Source organism: Hoplias malabaricus, chromosome 3 (genome assembly GCF_029633855.1).
Source record: "Hoplias malabaricus isolate fHopMal1 chromosome 3, fHopMal1.hap1, whole genome shotgun sequence".
Classification (NCBI taxonomy): Eukaryota; Metazoa; Chordata; class Actinopteri; order Characiformes; family Erythrinidae; genus Hoplias; species Hoplias malabaricus.
In genome coordinates this window covers 57,879,502-57,899,041 of record NC_089802.1, presented here as the reverse complement: position 1 = coordinate 57,899,041, position 19,540 = coordinate 57,879,502, and the positions used below count along the sequence as shown (strand labels likewise).

The following is a 19,540-nucleotide window of genomic DNA, read 5'->3' as shown; positions in this document are numbered from 1 at the left end:
TCTATATTTTACTATATTCTGTATTCATTTTTATTATTCTTAAATAAACTGTTAATATTTAGTAGGATTGTACACTCAAGACAGGTGAAATGAGTAACATTTCCTGTTAAGGCGGCACCTGTCAAATAGTGGGGTATTAGCCTATTAAGCAGTAAACAGTCCCTTGTTGAAGCTGATATGCTTAAAAAAGGAAAAATGGGCAAGTGTAATTTAATATTGACAAGGTTTAGATTGTTAGTTCCCAATGGCTTGGTTAGAGCATTTCCAAAACAGCAGGTATTGTGAAGTGTTTCTGGTATGCAGTGGTTAATACCAATCAAACGTTGTCCAAGGAAAGAAGATCAGTTGAATGATGACAGAATCATGGGTGCCCAAGCCTCCCTGATGACCTAATGCATGAGGAGTGAAGGCTAAACCCTCTTGTCCAATCTCTAAAAAGAGCTACCGCAGTACAAGCTAATGAAACAGTTAATATTGGCTCTGAGGAGTGTCAGAACATGGTGCTAGCTGCATATGAGTTGGCATACACTATATTGCCAGAAGTACTCACTCACAAATCAATGAATTTTTTATGTGTACAAAATATTCCACAGTCAACTGTCAGTGGTATTGTAACAAATTGGAAGTGATTGGGAACGACAGCAACTCAGCCACAGTGTGGTAGGCCACGTAAAATGACAGAGCAGGGTCAACAGATGCTGAGGTGCAACTCGTTCAATTCTTTCATTATCTGTAACTGCTTATCCAGTTCAGAGTTGCGGTGTGTCCAGAGCCTATACTGAATCACTGGGCACAAGGCATGATCACACCCTGGAGCGCCAGTCTTTCACAGGGCAACACATACACACACATTCACTCACACCTACTACTCATCACACTACTTTTGAGTCACCAATCCACCTACCAACGTGTGTTATTGGACTGTGGGAGGAAACCGGAGCACCCAGAGGAAACCCACACAGAACCTACAAGACTCGAATCTACAACCTCCAGGTCCCTGGAGCTGTGTGACTGACTAAATTTGAATTTAAAGTTATAGAAACATGACCACACAAAGGGCCTTTATTTTAAAATAACATATAAGAATGCCTTGATATTAAAAACATTGACACATTTTAATTTGATTGACAAATAAATTTAGAATAAAATTGATAGAAATGTGATTATTTAAAGAGCATTTATTTGGAAATGACACCACAGAAACTTTATGCCTTGTGTCTTTTCTTCTGAAATCAGTTCACCTACACGCTCTTATCCTAATGTTTAGAATGTGCAGTTCTTCCAAAACAGTGAGGGGGCTAATTTTACTGAGCTTTTCCAAGTGGAGACTCGCTTGACCTCAGTAAACCAGAAGTGGCATAAAACCCCCATATAAATATTCATTCATTCATTATCTGTAACCGCTTATCCAATTCAGGGTTGCGGTGGGTCCAGAGCCTACCTGGAATCATTGGGCGCAAGGCGGGAATACACCCTGGAGGGGGCGCCAGTCCTTCACAGGGCAACACACACACACACTCACACCTACGGACAATTTTGAGTTGCTAATCCACCTACCAACGTGTGTTTTTGGACTGTGGGAGGAAACCGGAGCACCACGCGGACACGGGGAGAACACACCAACTCCTCACAGACAGTCACCCGGAGCGGGAAATGAACCCACAACCTCCAGGCCCCTGGAGCTGTGTGACTGCACCACCGTGCTGCCCCATATAAATAAAACTCCTACAAATGAAATGTGTTATTTTCTGTATTCGTGGCACTTGGCTTTATCTTGAGTTTTGCATTCGAGAGCACAGCTGTGTCAGTAATATGCTGCAGACTACCATCATTTACAGTTTTCCCAACACCAGTATGTAATAAACATTATATATTAATGTAGACTAGTTAATCCAGTTCATTTTTTCTCCTTTACAATAAAGTCCATGTGTGTACGAGTGGTATATGCTGGCACTTTGTTACCTGTATGTAAGATGTCGATGTCACTATCACCCCAATGTAAAATTCCAATGTCACTGTCACCTGAACTTAAGATGCAGATGCCATTGGCATGTGTCAGTGTCATCCGAACCTAAGGTACAGATACCTTTCTCTTTTATTAACGCTATTGAGATTAGCTCAAGAACTGTGCATAAAGAGCTTATTGGAATGTGGTTCCATGGCCGAGCAGCTGCATCCAAGTCTTGCATCACCAAGTGCTATGCAGTGTCTGATGCAGTGGTGTAAAGCACAGTGCCACTGGACCCTAGAGCAGTGGAGGCATGTATCTGGAGTGACAGTCCATATGGCAATCCAATGAACGAGTCTGGGTTTGGCAGCTGCCAGGAGAACAGTTCTTGTCTGACTGCATTGTGCCGAGTGTAAAGTTTGGTGGAGGGGGCTTATGGTGTGGGGTTGTTTTTCAGGAGATGGGTTCAGCCTCTGAGTTCCACTGAAAGGATCTATTAATGCTTCAGCATACCATGAGATTTTGGACAATTTTATGTTCCCAAATTTGGAGGAACAGTTTGGCCCCTTCCTGTTCCATCATCACTGTACACCAGTGCACAAAGCAACATCCATAAAGACATGATGAAGTTTTGTGTAGAGGAATTTGACTGACCATCACAGAGTCCTGACCTCAACTTTTGGGATGAATCAGAATGAAGCTGTGAGCCAATGCACTTCTCAAATAAAAGTCGAAGCTGTTATAGCTACAAAGCGTGGGTCAACATCATCTTAAACCCTATGGATTATGGGTTGTCACTAAAAAGTTCATTTGTGTGTGAAGCCAGACGAGCAATTTCTTTTGGCAGTGTACGAGTGAATTGAGCACAGCAGTGCAACTGGAGTTTTTTAAACAGCGTCCACTCATTGTTCACTTTCTTAGACACACCTGCCTCATTCGTTCACCTTGTAGATGTAAGGTCAGAGACAGTAGCTTATCTGGTGCTGCACATTTTGTGTTGGTCACCATCTAGTCCTTCATAAGTAGAAAAATGTCCAGCAGTGATATTGAGCGGTTTAAAAACTCTATAGCAGCACTACTGTGTCTGATCTACTCATACCAGCTCAACACACCTGAAATCAGTGTCACTGCAGCCTTGAGAATGATCCACCACTCAAATCACACCTGCTCTGTGGTTTTCCGGACCATTAAAGAACAGGATGTAAGAGGCAAACAAACTATGCAGAGCATCAGGTGTGCTTCAGTTTGTTTTTATAAAACTACAAAGTGCTCCTGAGAGAGCTGAGAGAATTCTGGAGGATTTGTGTATATAAAAATCATATTAAGCTCACTTAACTCCAAGACATTGGGCAGCAGTGGACCCGTTGCTAGGAGACGGATGAGTCGCCACGCTAAAACAAGTGAAAATGTTTCTAAAACCAACAATAACTATGGCAGACTTTGTTTTTATCAACTTTTGTGTGAATTTGAGACCGTAAGTAATCACGTTCAGTTCTTAGAACCGTTAGTATTTGGCTATATTTGAGTCATCGGTAACTACTACTCGTTCGTATATCACTACACGGTTTACGGATCTGTAGATGTTATCACTACTTATCACCGAGGGTTAGAGTCAGTTGGAGATTTATTAAACACAATACGTGTAGCGAGTTCAAAACCAGAAGAATTATTCCAAAACCTCAAAAACGAGTATCAGGTAAAAAAAGAAAAAAAAAACAACAACACCGTAACTTGTTTTAGAAACAGATGTCTCAGAATTGCAGATATAGGCCAAGCTGTACTACGCAACTATGTGCTAGACAAAATAGAGAGATTAAAGGAACACTGTGTAATATTTTTACCTTAAATTTACAGCTTTAAAATCATTGTGATGCTTCATGGACCTGTAATAGGGAGAAGAGAGTCTCGGCCGTTACTTTCGGCTCAGCATTGCAGAAACTGCACTATGTAACTTTTGCAGGAGTGTAGGAAACCACCTCTTCCCTTCCCCTCCCTACCAATTTCAGTATTGTGCTGTAAAAGTTAATTGCACTAGGGGGAGCCCCAGGAGCAAAAAATAAATAAATAAATAAACAAATCTTGCCTAGTGTTCCTAAATGAGCACGTGTCCTATACCATTGTGAAAGTTTATCCTTGTGCGTTGGCACCAGTATTAGTCTTATTTTTTAGTCTTAAAGTGCACTATATAGGGAGCGAAGTGTAGAGGAGTTCATATTTCTGGACTTTTGAACCATGTTTGTCCATCTGCAGTCACAGTCGTTGTGGTCTGCATAGATGCGATGCGTTATATTTCTGGAGAGGTGCACATCAGGCCATGGCATAGGTTCAACATAGAAACATTTATTAGGCTTATTACTCAGGAGACAGAGACCTCTGTTCGTTTGGAGGGGCAGCACAAAGACTAGGGAACTAAGAGTGACACTAGAGTCTTTTCACCTACAATGGGTTAAACATGAGTCTTGTTACAAAAATTACAATAGGGTATTAGAGACATAATATGTCATGGTACTTTTACTTTCAGTACTTAAGTACATTTGAAGATACTTTTGTACTTTATACAAGTGGAGATCTACAACTAGGACTTCTACTTTTACTGGAGTAATATTTAACCTTGAGTATCTGTACTTTAACTCAAGTACATGGTTTGTGTACTTTGTCCGCCACTGAAATACATAAGATTTTGAAAAGAGGACTCTGTGTGTAAGAGCTGAAGTGACTTGTGTCCTCTCGCTCAGGGAGGAGGATATTCGAGAGACAAAACGTTAAAAGGATTATAGTTGGACAATTGTAGGATTTGGAGCCACAAAGTCTTTTTAACACAACATCTTAATACTAACAGACTATTTGAAAACACATAAACATTACTGAATCATCAACTGGAACTGTCTGTGGTGTGTGATGACCCAAAATGACAGCTTTATTTGGAAACAAACACTGGAGAAGAGCTTGGTTGTAAAGGGTCATGCGACATGGAACAAATCAAATTCTCAGTACGGTGTAGTGCTGTTGAATAGAAAAGGATTTTGCAGCATGTGTGTTTAACAGAACCTTTTAAAGGTTTAAAAATCCATCACTCGATTATGTAGTTCTTAACCTGTTTAAATGTATTAGCAAAATTTTTTTTTATGGAACCAAAAGTGGTTCTTCTATGCAGTAAGCAGTAATCAGAAAATTTGTTGTCAATTAGTGGGTAAAATAAAGCAACAACAGTATTCAATCTGAAAAAATATGTTTATTTCATTTTGGAAATGAAAGTTTCTAAATTCATATAAAGTAGATTCATCATGTGAGGGAATGGAAACATTTTCATAATCCCTTAACATTTTACAAACTTTGGTTTATAGTTGTCTTTCATGCAGAGTTAGAGTGAAATGAAAGATTATGAAAACAGCATTTTAATCATGTGTTACATGTTAAGATTTTCTCCCTCTGCATGAAGCTGACACCGATTTATGAACATATATATATATATTTTTGTATGTATTTCTCAACAGATGCTAGTACAATCAAATGCCCAGATCTGACGTGACAGAATATGAACTATATTCATAATACTAGGAAGAAAACTGCTTTGTGAGTTCATACATATATATCTTAATCAAATTTTATTTTCTGAACTACATAATAGTCGTCCAGTGCATATATTTTATTTAAGCCACAATGACAATATAATATATAAAATTTAACACTTAAGTTCAAAAAGTGAACTTTCTGTTTGTGGCACCTGTAACAGAGCTCTCATTTGGCAGTACAGCATAGAGGACTTTAAGGCATTCTCTGCATGAAACATATTATATTTTCATGTTTTTAAATATATTTATTGTTATAAATCCAATTTAAGCAGTTACAGACAACGAACGAATGAATGAATGAATGAATGAATCCAATTTTCAGTCACTGCTGGCTCTACCCACTTGCTAGTTCTCCACATCACATGATGCCACCAAGTTGGGAGGGTTGGATGCTAGTCCATTTGAAGCCAAATGCCTCCAACACAACATCACTGGACAACAGAACATGGGGGAGAATACAAGCTGCCCTCTTCTGTAATGCCAGCTAACAGATGCTTGCATCTTGCTGAATGATTGTGGGGGAGGGGAGCTTTCCTAATCAATCAGAATGAGGAAAATTGACTGTGGTGGCATCACCAGGGATTAAGTATGTGAAAATGAGCAAAATGAGCATAAAATTCCCTCAAAGTCTGTTGGTCCAACAAATGTCCAAACAATATCCTTCAAAATTTCCCCAACATACTCACTCTCCTGAGGACAATTCTAACACATCAATATAGTAACTACATGATTCACATAGCCACATTCTTGAGGGGAATATTTCACTGTAATAAAGAAGGCAGCTTTTAAAGCATCAGGAAAAGGTGCAAAATCACTTGAAATGTTGAACTGAGTGCAATGTTGGACCACAAGATATTCCCTTTCATTCATTCATATATATATATATATATATTCAATTAGAATTTCAGAATATTCATTTCCTTTAATAATATGGCTGTGCTTCCTGGAAAAAAAAATTTAAACTTATAATCATGTCTCTTACTGGCTACAGTGCAGTTGAATTTGATCAAAGATTACAGGAACTACAGCTTTTTTAAATATTAGCTAATGACTAAAAAAAAAAAAAAGTCAGTAACAACCATTCCATTGGTCTATTCTTTCAGAAGTATGGGAATATGGGTCCAATTTGGTTGCTCTGTGTTTATTATCATAAAAGAGGAATGAATATGTTGTGGAATAACAACAAGTAAAGTGATATGAAGCAGTGCTATACTGTTGTGTATAAACTATAACAATTCCTTCAGTGTGTTGAGGCACTTTGTTTGACTGGGATCTTCGTACTTAGAAGTGAGCTGATGTACGGCCAGATCCGATCCGTGTCTGTGTCTGAGAATGTGTGCAGAATCCCTTTGCTCCTACAAATGGGTAACAGAACATTAATTAGTGTATAATATTTAACAGTATATTTTTAGAACTATAAGAACATCACACAATGATGTCTGGCAGGCACTACTCCCTCTAAATTAACTGATTTAATTAACAGTGTCAAGTGTTAAATCAGATGCTTGCTTCCTTATGCAAGTTCTTAGAGTTACCAACATTGACCAGAAAATCTGAGAACACAATTAATATCTGGGATTTTTTCATTAAGTACTCTAAAATTAAAATATTTTTCCTGTGCATTTTAGTAAGTGTTTAACAATTAAAACATTTGACAAATGTAATGAACAAGAAATATTCTGAACCATTTGTAGATCACTATTCAAATTTAAGCAAATTACTGGCATCTTGATAATGCCACACACTTCAATTATTAAAAATGAGAAAATTCTTCAATTTGTCTTAGAATTTCAAACACTATTTTTCAGGACTCCTTTTATCACATCAAAATTTGGTGATACATCAAACAAGTGGGGATTTGGTTATGTAGGAGATCATACACACTTATTTCGGGATTGCCCAATATTATCAAAATATTGGTTTACTACATGTAAAACATAACCACAAGGTTACGATTAAAAACAGACTCATTTTTAGTTAAATGGTACCCAGTTATTTCATAATTTTCAATTGATGTGGTTTAAGTGATTTATTTTTTTTTTTGGTTTGTTTTTTCCCTATTATTATAAATTGTATAAACTATGTATGTGTTTTCGTTATGCTTGGGGACATATATCAACACCTATTGCTGAAAGCTATATATGGACATTGGCAGGTTATTGAAACCCATGGACTCCTGGGACCCATGGGCTTCATAAATACATTTTTACCTGTGTTATCTTTGAAAATATGACTGAACTGTATGACTGCAAATGATGATTTAAAAAATAAATACATATAAAAGAAGCAAATAAATAATTTAAACATTTTTTTTCAAAACCTTAAAACTAATATATATTTATATTGGAAAATATTTAATTAAAATAAATAACCAGTGTAATATAAAATAATTTTTCACTAATGCTCAGTCATTTGGACATTTAAAACATAATGTACATAATTAAATTTTGCATTTGTATTGTACTGATCCTATATAACACGACTTCAGTGTTTAGAACATATTAAACCTAGACCATACCAGGCCAAAAATGCCACACCTTTGTAGAGAATGTAACACAGTCCCTCTTTTACACACACTGACTGACCATACAAGATCTGTGCAGCAGTTCTCAACTCAAGTTTTCCTGAGAAAACCCTGGTGCTGAAGTTATTTTAAAGTTACTTACAAGAGTTAAACAGGACTAAAATTTATTTAGTGTTTCTATTATGTACCTTTAAGAGTGTCCCAACTATAGCATTGGTTACGGTCTAAATGCCTTAATTGTCTTAATACTTTAAAAATTAAACAGTACTAAAATAAGTGATTTTGTGCCAGATTTTATATACATATCATACCTTAAAAAAGTATTCAATTATATAAAATATATACCAAAAACCATAATAAATATACAGGACCACATATACAATTCATTTTATGTATAAAATACATCAGTCTATTAAATGTCTGTGCCCTGTATAATCTTCTGCAGTTGTTTAAGTAATAGGTCCAGTGCTGGTTTTAAGTCCACTGCTGGTTTACTGTACTAAGCAACTTCTGAATCACAGGGTGGAAGGTTCTTGCGAGAAAAGAAAAAAAAAAATACACACACACACACACACACACACACACACACACACACACACACACACACACACACACACACACACACACACACACACACACACACACACACACACACACACACACACACACACACACACACACACACACACACACACACACACACACACACACACACACACGCACGGCTGCTATACATTTATAATGAGAATATATATGCAAACTTGTTTTTGCCATCTGCTGTGCAGCAAACATCCTACATACAGACTTTATGAAATGTGATATGAATTGTTTGATTACTACAATTTTTACTACATTTTACTACATCTACCTCTCTTTCTCCACTAAAGATTTAGAAGGAATGTTTACTGCCCCTTAAAATAAAGAGTGTGGCAACAACATAAACAGATGTGCCCTTTAATTTACTTGGCTGCCAGTGCCACCACTTTTCTCTGGGGAAGTATTTATCCGACATTCTTCCACCTATATTGATGCAGTCACTGTTGTAGTTGTACAATATATAGCACAACTGGTTTGTAACAAGTAACAAATCTATTTCAGGTTCATAGTAGTGGCAATGGCAACAAGGTCTTTAAATAACCATAAGAGTAAGAGTAATAGCATTTCTAGTGAGGGTAGCATGGTATTCATATACTGTATAATAAAAAAGCTTGCACATGCTAAATAAGTAGTAGTATTCCAATTAACTGATTATCTAAATATTTCCAAGTGATAATTTGAGGTTTAAACAACAGTGCTTTGTTCAAACACAGTTAAGGGAATAACATTCATATGACACTCTAAACATGTGACTGTGGCATACAGCCGTATGAATGCCCAACTCTTAGTCCAGTGCTTAATGAAAAGAGAATTATTCTATTCTCATCCTGTAACAAAGTCTGAACTGTCAATGAATAATTGATAGATAACTACAGGGGGTTCTTTTTAGGTCATTTTGCCAACAAGAATCTGCAACTCAATTAACTCACAAAACTTACTTGTATAAATCTATGACTGGCTTAGCCACATCTTTGTAGTGCCTCAATCTAGCAACTAGAGCCTCTGGTTTGTCTTCCTCAGGTTGAATCAAAGGCTCTCCGCTGACATCGTCCACTCCCTAGGAACACAAAATAAGTTTCTAAATTGTTCCAATTTTATGATTTCAGACTGTATAATATATTTTGTATTTTACATATATGTGGATTTATTTATTTAAACTTATTTAACTGGGAAATAAGACCACCACCGATTAAAACCACTTTTTCTAGGGAGAACTTCCCATTCTTGAGATGATTAGAACTAATGGCAGTGATAATGTTAAAAGAAAATAAAGCAGGCTGTGATAGCGTTTGTGTCTTATGCTCATAGTCATATCTGTTCAAATCACGTCATGATTCCCCCATGCTTTTAGACCACATGACACATGCCTAATATCCACTGCACTCTGCCCCGGGATCAGGGCTGTAAAAATAATTTGAGGGAACAAAATGCACATTAAAATATACAAAATGTCCATTAGAACATGGACCTCTGCAGGACCTTCTAACATGTTGGAGGCCAGTTAATCACACAACAACTAGAAAAGTAGAAAACTGAAATGTACACATTTACACACTCTACAGCTGCCCACTACAGGGCAGAAATGAGAAGTGTCTACCTGCACACGAGGAGGGTTAAAGCACATGTTATATACCCTCCCGCTGGAAGGATGGATCCAGCGATGACTCAGTCTTTCCTTCAGTGTCTCCAGGGGGATGTTAAGACTAATGACCACATCCAACTCACATGCACTGTTCAGGGCTTCAGCCTGTGCCAGAGTGCGTGGGAAGCCTAGGGTTCGAGGAAACACAGTGAACTACAATCAGTTTAATATATATCATCATATAAATCATCCTAAAAGTGCATAAGTATTGTACCCTAACAGAGGGGCGTTTTGTTGACACCATTACAGGAGCTATTGGTCATCTTCCATTACATAATTTCCAAAATGTCAATCAAATCTATTTAAGCTGCACCAGAACCCTGGCTGGAATAAACTAAAGCAGCTATTTAAGAGTAACTCAGTGTCAATGTTTACAAACCACAAAGTGGGGAAGGCTGTAGCTGTTACAACTTGTTTCTAGGTCACACCCCACCCTCCTCACTCAGTCAGTGTTTGATATCTGATCTTATACTGTGTGATGGCATTTTACTGGAGAGGCTATTTCTAGCCAAGCAGAGAGGTGTGCTTGAAATGTTCACTTGTTTGTGGACACATTCATGCATTTAAGACCTCTGTATATCTCTCGAAGTCATCTTCAAACACCCAGAGACTACAGTTGGAGGTAATGATTGCTAGTACAAGGACTGATTCCCATTTTAATATAGTTATACAACACACTTTTACATGAGTCCTTTAGGGGGTCACTGTCTGAACGAGCCATTGACTAACTTATCTTTCTGTTATTGTATAACTTTGAACTTTAGAATATCTCTTAGGTAAAACTGTACAGAAATGTCACCATTGTTAAAGGATTACTACGTAATATTTTTTGCCTTAAAAAAAAAAAACTGCTTCAATATAGTCATGATGCTTCACTGACCTGTAACAGGGATACTACTATCTCAGTCATTGCTACTATGCGCTCAGCACTGAAGAAACTGCACTATGGAGGGGGAAAGAAAAAAATAAGTCTTACCTAGTTTTCCTTTAACACCTTGGTTTGCTGAGTCATTAACACAGTAGTGTAACTACTATAAATCATTAATTTATGCGAAAATAATATGTAAGTTATGCAACTATGTGTGGGTAGCGTTTTAAAATAAGGGTTTGAGGATTATGGGTCTGTAAATCTGTACTATTATTTTTCTATAACATCTAAAGGCGAACAGTGTTAATTATTACAATCAAGGGCGGGAATTATGTTTAATTCTTGATATTGGTAAAGTATTGGTAAATCTGAAAATATTTTCACCTTCCTCAAGTGCACCTTGAATTAATTTTTAAAAGTACAGTTTATGCTAAAACTTTGTATTCAAACTACTGTAAAATATTGTCTTTAGCATCAGACAGTGTAGTCAAAGCCGTTTTGTGTAAAACTTGCTGCCTGGTAGTTAATGGCATTCGGACATTTAGTTCTTATCACAAATTAAAAATGCTTCAAATGTGAAAAATTGCACTTCAAATATGAAAACACACAGAAACAACTGAATGCGCCTCAGAGATTCTGGGTACTTACAGAGATTTGAAGAGTCTTGGATATTTTCAGCATGTATTTTCTATTTCAATCAGGCATTTTCATTATTTAATTTTTTGCCTGTAACTGCTTATCGAATTCAAGATTGAGGTGTGCATGGAGCCTACACTGAGTCACTGGGTTGGCCAAACATTATACACATAACTATGGGTGTATGTGAAAGGTTTACAAGTACCACAAATTATTTTAAGGATATTGTGTTTCCTGTGTGTGAGCTGACTGCCCTCAACTCATGAGTTGGAAGATTTGTGCGGCAGATCTCTGTTGGTCACTGAAAATGTTGTTTTTTTCCTTTCCTCTAATCACTGTTGTCATGTCCTTGAGCTGCTCAAATCTGCAAAAAGGCACTACTGTCTTTGATACAGCAGCCTTGCTCATGTACATTATCAAGGACAGATAAATGTGAAAATACAATAGTTGTCTTCAGAATTGAGAGTCCTGTTTGAAGTACACCACTTTTTACATTTTATGGAATGCAGGGTCTGAAATGACCAGAAAATTGAGTCTGTTTAGTTTACATATGTACACTGGAGTGTCTAAATGAACTGAATGATATTAATACACACTTCAAATCAGAAAAAATAAAACTAGCAAATTACATGTTTTTATTATTTCAATGGTTTAAAGTTTTTAGGCTCTAGGGAAAGATGCTATAAAGTGCTGCTAAAAAGTAAATTTAATACATTTAAAAAAAAAAAAACCTGTACCATCCAACAGCCAGCTGTGACGTGTCAACTCTTTCAGTCGGGGAAGTACCAGGCGGGTCATGACATGATCCGGCACAAGCAGTCCTTTCTCTATGTATGTTTTAGCCAAGATTCCGGCCTCTGAAACGAGAAATACAGCCATCATCAAAGTCCCTGGTCTGTAAATAGAGCAGATAACCTGATATAAGATTTTATCTCAGCAGTAGCTTCCTTATTAGAAATGAGTCACAATATATTTACAATACATATGTACACAGTACACAAGCCAGCTTAAAAACAAATTGAACAATCACTTAAACAATATTGAGATACTGAATAGTTATAACAAAAACACAGGATCTGAGAATAAGAAAATATGTTTTACTATTAGTTTGGCCATTTCAACATTAAACAGTTATAATAATTAACCTTTCTAACATAAAACAAAATATATACGGAATTCCTAGCTAAACATTACAAAAAATTATTAAAGTTCTACAATGACCAAGTGCAACTGCAGTACAGCCTATGGATTATTTGCAGTCCAACGGAAATAGGTTATGCAATGCAGTCAGAAAAGATTTTTTTTTAAGCTGTTCACCAGTTGCAGTTCTAGGATAAGATTTTGCAGAAGTGGGTAGAGAAGTCCAAAACCATACAATTGCAGTTAAAACATTGTTTTCAAGTTAAGAAACTGTTGCTTCAAATAAGTGAGAAATCAAGAATATTTAAATACTTCTTAAATATATAAATACTTCTACTACATCTCAGAGGAGGAACTGTTGTTTGCTATTCTCTTTTTTATATCATTGCTCTCCAATGAAAGCAACGCATCTCCAAAATAGTAACTTTACAAGAGAAGACAAACATGAAGATATGTGAATTTCACTGGACAGCAGCAATATGCATCTGTGTTTAAGTAAATGTTATGTATCAAAAATCTTTAAATCTATACGAGTGATTTAATTGGACCTGAATAAATGTAAGTACTCTTAAGGTTTTGAAAACTTTTATTTAAATTATTTGGATTTAACTGGGTCTAGTCATTGTACAATTAGATATTTTGGCATAATGACACTGCTCATCTAGATCGATCTAAATTCATATTCGATTGTATATACAGTTCTGTATTACTGTCACAGTCGTCAGACATGACTGCAAGAAAGATTTGGAATAGCCTGGCCAGTGTTGTTTTATTTCTGCATTAAATAAACATCCTACAGAGAACACAAATAGTTTACTGCTGATTAAACCTGTTGGACAAACAAATTAATAAAAATAAAAAAAACACAGGGCCTCAACAAATATTAAAGATTAGTGATTTTTTTTTTCTTAATTGTGTGTTTTTTATATGTGAGAATGTCAAAAAGACATTATCGGGTCATGTGTAAATTTGATCCCAAAACGCAATGCGTGAACTTTGCCTGCAAGTTAAACAAGAGGAATAGCAGGTATCTGATTTGTAAAAACAATAGATTATGTACAACAACGCACCAACAGGGCACAGGGCCAACACGGAGCTGAAGAGTTGTTACCTCAGTTGAACTCTTCTAGACCCGAAGCGGAGAGAGCGCCCTCTCCTCGGAACGTGTGAAACGTGCCTAAGGAGTTTCAAGGCAGAAAAAGACTGTTAGTGAAAGTGTGTCGAAGACCCACCGGTTTTGGTGGAGATATTCTCCCGTAAGAAGTCTCCGCTAGAAAGATGTTGAAGGCCGAAACTCAGGGCGATTCGTTCAGAGATGGTTCCCTTCCCCGAGCCTGGAGGACCCATAATGACTGCGCGGAAGAGTCTGGACATCTCTCCCCCTCTCTCTCTCTGAAAGAAAAAAAACAAAAACAAAGACCCACCTGTTTATAGATGGTTTAAAAACACAATACCACGGTCACTACAGCAACGCCTTAGTCACATTGAACTGAAGTTGATTTCTTGTTCTAGTTTTCCACATTAAATGATGCAGCAGTGATCCAACAATCTCCGAACGCTGCTTCAGCTTCATTTAACAAACGAGCTTCAGCAAGTCATGCTAACGGGACGGAGACACCGAGCTAAAAGGGTTAATACCACAGGTTAAAGACAGATAAACGTCTCAAACTGGAAACAACGGGAAAACCAACGCTACCTTAAATCTCTCCCCTGCAGCAGTGTTTTCCACTGACACAATGTAAACGTGCTTTACTACAGTGTGAGTTTAAACTACGACTACAGCAGCCCTTCTTCTACACAGAGATAGCCCCTCTCTCGTTCTCCCCCTCTCCCTCTCTCCCTCTCTCCCTCTGCAAATGAATGGACGAGAAATCCTAACGCCCTCTTTTTCCGAACACCTCCCAAAACACAGCGAAGGGAAAATAAGACTCGGGGAAAACAACTCAAAAAGGAGGGGAAATAAATCAGCAAGCGCACAGGATCATGGGAGTTGTAGTTTTGTTGTATACTGCTGTATAAAAAGTATAAAAATGTATATTCCCAAGAACAACTTGAGACATTTTTTTATCAGATAATAAATCCCTATGCCTATATAGCTACCTTTATAGATTTCAGTGTATTCTGCATTAAACATCAGATAAATTCTAAAAATATATATATATATGGTCATCAATTAAATCATTGCCATTAAATATTTAGACGATTTTTCCAAGAAAACAAAATCTTCAAAATCCCTTAAATATTTGCACTTTTGTTAGGTATGTGTGGGACTATGCAATTAGTCTCTGCTCCTACATTTACCTTTCTGCCATTTGCCTGCATCTTGCAAGTTCTTTAGGTTCCTTAGGTTTATGATGTAAGAAACCCTGGCTAGATGAATTAGTCTTTTTTAGTTTGTCGTTGAAGCACTGCAGTTTCTAATCAGAAATGCCCAGGCAATGGTTACTTTTATTTATGATATATCTTGTAGCTTATAAAAACACTAAGTTAACAGGTAAAACATGATTTGCACTGGAGGGGTTCTTTAAGTGCAGCTATGTAGTAATTTAGAAACGTAGTAAATGACACTTAATATGAAATGTGCTCCAAAATTCAATGATTAGTTCTTGATTGCTTTTTGAATAATAGTCAACACGAGAATAGGGTTTTATAATTTTTTTTTTCTATATTGAGACTCTTGCTCTTTACAGTATTTTATTTAGGTTTGAGCACATTTACAGAAGGGTGTGGGGGATTTGACCTGCATCGTGTCAAATTCTGATATATTTGGAACTTTTTGGTGTTTTGTGAGATTTCAGTGGTTTGTTCAGCCTAAATACATATTATTATTATCATTATTATTATTATTATCATTATTATTAAGAGTGGGAAATCTAATAACAAAGCCTTTAATGGACGAGACTATGTGTACATATTTGATGTAGACGTTAAGAATTGGGCAGAGTTCATCAACACTTCTTCAGCTGTTACTCAAGTTGATTTTGGTACTTATCTCCTTCGAGTCATTATCTGACACGGGGCTTTTACTAAAATGTTAACCTGTCTTCCCCTAACCTCTGACTGAGACAGAGAACTCTCGTAGTGAAACAGCGAAAGGGTTTATAGAGAACATGTCAGGTGACGAGTCGTCATTTCTCCGTGGACCTGCAGGTGAATCACTTGACCATTTTGTCTCTGACTGCATTAAGACGAGGCACTTGTTGATCGAACAGCGTGGACGTTAAGCTAAACTTCCAGTTTATTCTACGTTCGAGTTTACAGTATGGTTTTTTTTCACATTTGGTTTCCGTTGGAGGGACACGGCACAGGTCGGACACTGCTCTTTCTCCCTCTCTCTCACCCAGCTCTGGTTAATTTGCCATGAGAAATAAATGACTTCTCAGGAGCCTAACGGTGGCGTCAGAGCCTAATGGATGGGGCTCTTGTTGACAACATTTATCAGATGATGATGGTTTTCTTCTTTTTACAGGACAAGGAGTGGTTCTTCTACACCAACGCTACTGCTGAGCACTTTTTGAGGACGAGGAGCCGGAAACGTGATATTTTATTTTTGTCACATGGTTTGGAGATTTCAATAACAACAAAAAATGGCGACAGTCACGTTGCTCGCTGTGGGCTTGCTGCGTCATTAGAATATATTCATGTAAACATGGGAGGGAAACGTGGAAAACTGCAGGTGAGCGAGTGTGTATTTGGGAAATTATTAGGTTTATCAGGTTATAGGGCTTATATTGTGTGTAATTCGTTTGTTCAACAGATACGTGCTGTGTTTATTTTGGACGTGAGAGGGGTGTGTGCTGCTGCTGTTGGGCGTTAGCACACATTGCACTGTGCGAAACGGGAGCACCCACAACATGCAGGAAAGCTTGTTTTTGTGTATGTTTTTAACAGTTTTCCAGCGTTGCAATAATTCTTGCTTGCTATTTTGCTTTGCACGACATAGTAGATACGCTGCTTGCTCCTTGCTGATGTTAGAATATAACCTTTTGAACTACGTGCGTGTAATATTTGTAATTTATTACAGTTCAGTGAGCTGCTAGTGCATGACATTCCGACATGCTTTTAGACTAACGTAGCTGGAGAGTCGTTGAACAACGAGCCTAGTTTTTTTACAACTGCATTATCTTCCCCGACAGCCCTATTACTTTTATTACTTTTATTTCCTATACCTGTTGGCGCATTTTGTTGTGTAATTTCTTAGTTTTGAATAGAGACCTCACAGTTTACTAACACAATTTGGACAAAATACACGACGTGCTGCAAAATGTTTGAGATCTGAACTGTGTGGGAGCGTGTTTTGTTCTTTTATTGCGGTCTGTATTGCAGTGTTTGAGCGTTGCGCAGATGTTATGTTGCTCGCCTTGGCCACAGCTCGCGCGCTCCTGCCATAGCGAAACACGACGGAGCTGATCGAGTTGTTTACAAGAAGAGATTTGCAGAGAGGGCGGGGGGCGAGGGGCGGAACCTCTCAGAGCTCGGCGTGTCATTGGAAGACCTGGTGAATGTCGTGGAAGACTGGGCGGAGCTTGCGGTATAATAACAAGTCTGACGTAAGGAGGATGGTTTTTATTAATTATTGAGAGGCCTGTTGGGGTTTTGGGTGTTTGACTGTTTAAGGATTGGCTTGGGTGTGGGGTTTGGACATGTTTTCTATATCAGTTCGTACTGAAATCTGCCAATTAAAAATATTTTATTATTATTATTATTATTATTATTATTACATATATTTATATTAGTTAATGCTTTTTGTCAAGCCTTTTTAGAATTCAATGTAAGTTAATTTATAATTTTAGACTATATTTGCAGTGTATAAGGCAGCTGTTTTTTTTTTTTTTTTGTAAACAAAGGAGAAAAAAGATTTTGTTCAAAATATGATTACAGATATTAATTATTCAATTATATAAATAAATGAATACATTAGTTGCAAAGTGTATATCAGACCACTTTTAAAAATTGGATTATGATAAGCATTGTTTTTTATTTGAGAAATAGTTTTGTTTTTAAAAGTTTAAATAGTATACTTGATACAAAGTCAGTATTATATTCATTTTAATCTTTTGACCTTCACTTGTCTCATGAATAAGACTGTTCCTGACCTCCTGATTGACATTCCATGACTTTTATATTTGACGTGAAGGAAAGTAATCTGATGGAGTGGATGGCTGTGAAGTCCAGTGGCTTGGCTCTACTTGATGTGACAGGCTGCCCTGGTTCAGTTATCACAGTGCTGATGCTGTCCATCTTCAAGGTACAGTACTGTGATAACTGAAGGATGGCAGCCAACTTGGCACCAGGAGATGAAGAACACCTATATATCTTCTAATTCACATTCTATGCATAAAGAAAATATTTGTTTTTAGAATTGTTCATCTATAGGAATTCTTTCATACACCTCAAAATGTTATTCTTGTTATATTCATGTGAAGGACTTTAATTAATTAAACTAAATTAATTTCAGTTGTTTTTAAAATTTGTACTGGTGGTTTTTTGTGTGTATTTAAAAAAAATAATAATATACATGACTTAATTTCATTTAGTTAGGTATATATGAACTTGTCCCTTCAAAAATGCTTTTTTGTGGCTTTTACTCTGTAATAAAAACATTGATAACTAACACGTGTCTCCTTTATTATATTTCATATGCTTTTATTAATGTGAACATTTGCATAAAAATTATGTAATGAACTGGTCATCTATTAGACTGGGATTCTGTCAAATGCTGTTATGCAAACTTTGTTATAACGTACGAAAACTACCCTTTCATATTACTAATTTTTAAAGTCCTGGAAATCCCCAAAAACTATTAGTAATGTAAACACTCAGGTTGTAGTATTTTCTTTCATGACAAGTCTACATCTATACATTTTGTTCATCCTGCTTTCTGGTCATGTGTGAAGACAAGCTCACTGAACTTGAGGTGCTGCAGAGTAAGAAAACAAGCATGTTTGATATATGGATCTTTAAAGTTATGTCAGTCAAGTTGAACAGTGTCGTGGAGGCATTTGATTGATTTCGTAAACAGATTCACTTCCTCTTTCCCTTATTGTTTTTCCCCTGTACCAATTTCCTCTTATTTGATGGTCATCCTGTTGAAGCTCACACATGTTTTTTTCCTCAGGATAGACCCTTTTACAAGTCCTGCCACGTTTTGGGGGTTGTCCCTAAATCCTTGTATTAAAGTCCAGCAGCATTGCTTTTGATTGGAGCTTTGTAGCATTGCTCCTCACTGTCTATGTTTAGTCTGTGACTCATCTAACATCAAAAGTTTCCATTTGTAATTTAGCTTTTTATTATGGTGTAACTGCCTTATTGAATTACTTTACCTGTATACTGCTCAATTTATGTAAAAATACCACAGGACAGCCACTATTCTACCATCAGTGAAAATAAAAAATAAAGCTGAAATAAGATTATATCATTGGAATAATATGAGCAGCATTTACAGTGACTTTTTTTCTTCAGGCTTGTTAGAACGTCTCTGAGTGCTAATACTGGACAGATTTTTATGGGAATAGCTACAGTCTACGCGTTTAAATCAATACGTTATTGATCTGCGCCATAGTCCCTAAGTGCTCTGCCACACAAGCCTTCTTGTGAAACAGCAGCACACATT

General features: G+C 36.9%; 1 protein-coding gene across 1 annotated transcript; it reads right to left on the bottom strand.

Moving 5' to 3' along the window:
* Positions 1-5,184: 5,184 nt before the first annotated feature.
* ak4 (adenylate kinase 4) lies at positions 5,185-14,845 on the bottom strand. The gene is made up of 6 exons (XM_066665699.1): positions 14,624-14,845; positions 14,160-14,319; positions 12,525-12,644; positions 10,239-10,411; positions 9,580-9,698; positions 5,185-6,875 (listed from the first exon to the last, which is right to left on the bottom strand). Exons 2-6 carry the CDS (start codon positions 14,299-14,301, stop codon positions 6,761-6,763), a joined length of 669 nt encoding a protein of 222 aa, XP_066521796.1. The 5' UTR covers positions 14,302-14,319; positions 14,624-14,845; the 3' UTR covers positions 5,185-6,760.
* Between the last annotated feature and the right edge of the window lie 4,695 nt (positions 14,846-19,540).

Coding starts and splice junctions, on each gene's coding strand:
- ak4 (XM_066665699.1), bottom strand. CDS start 14,301: ATGTCCAGACTCTTCCGCGCAGTCATTATGGGTCCTCCAGGCTCGGGG. Junction 12,645..14,159: donor GAATATCTCCACCAAAACCG/GTGGGTCTTCGA, acceptor TTCTCGTTTCAG/AGGCCGGAATCTTGGCTAAA. Junction 6,876..9,579: donor CCAGTCATAGATTTATACAA/GTAAGTTTTGTG, acceptor ACCCATTTGTAG/GAGCAAAGGGATTCTGCACA.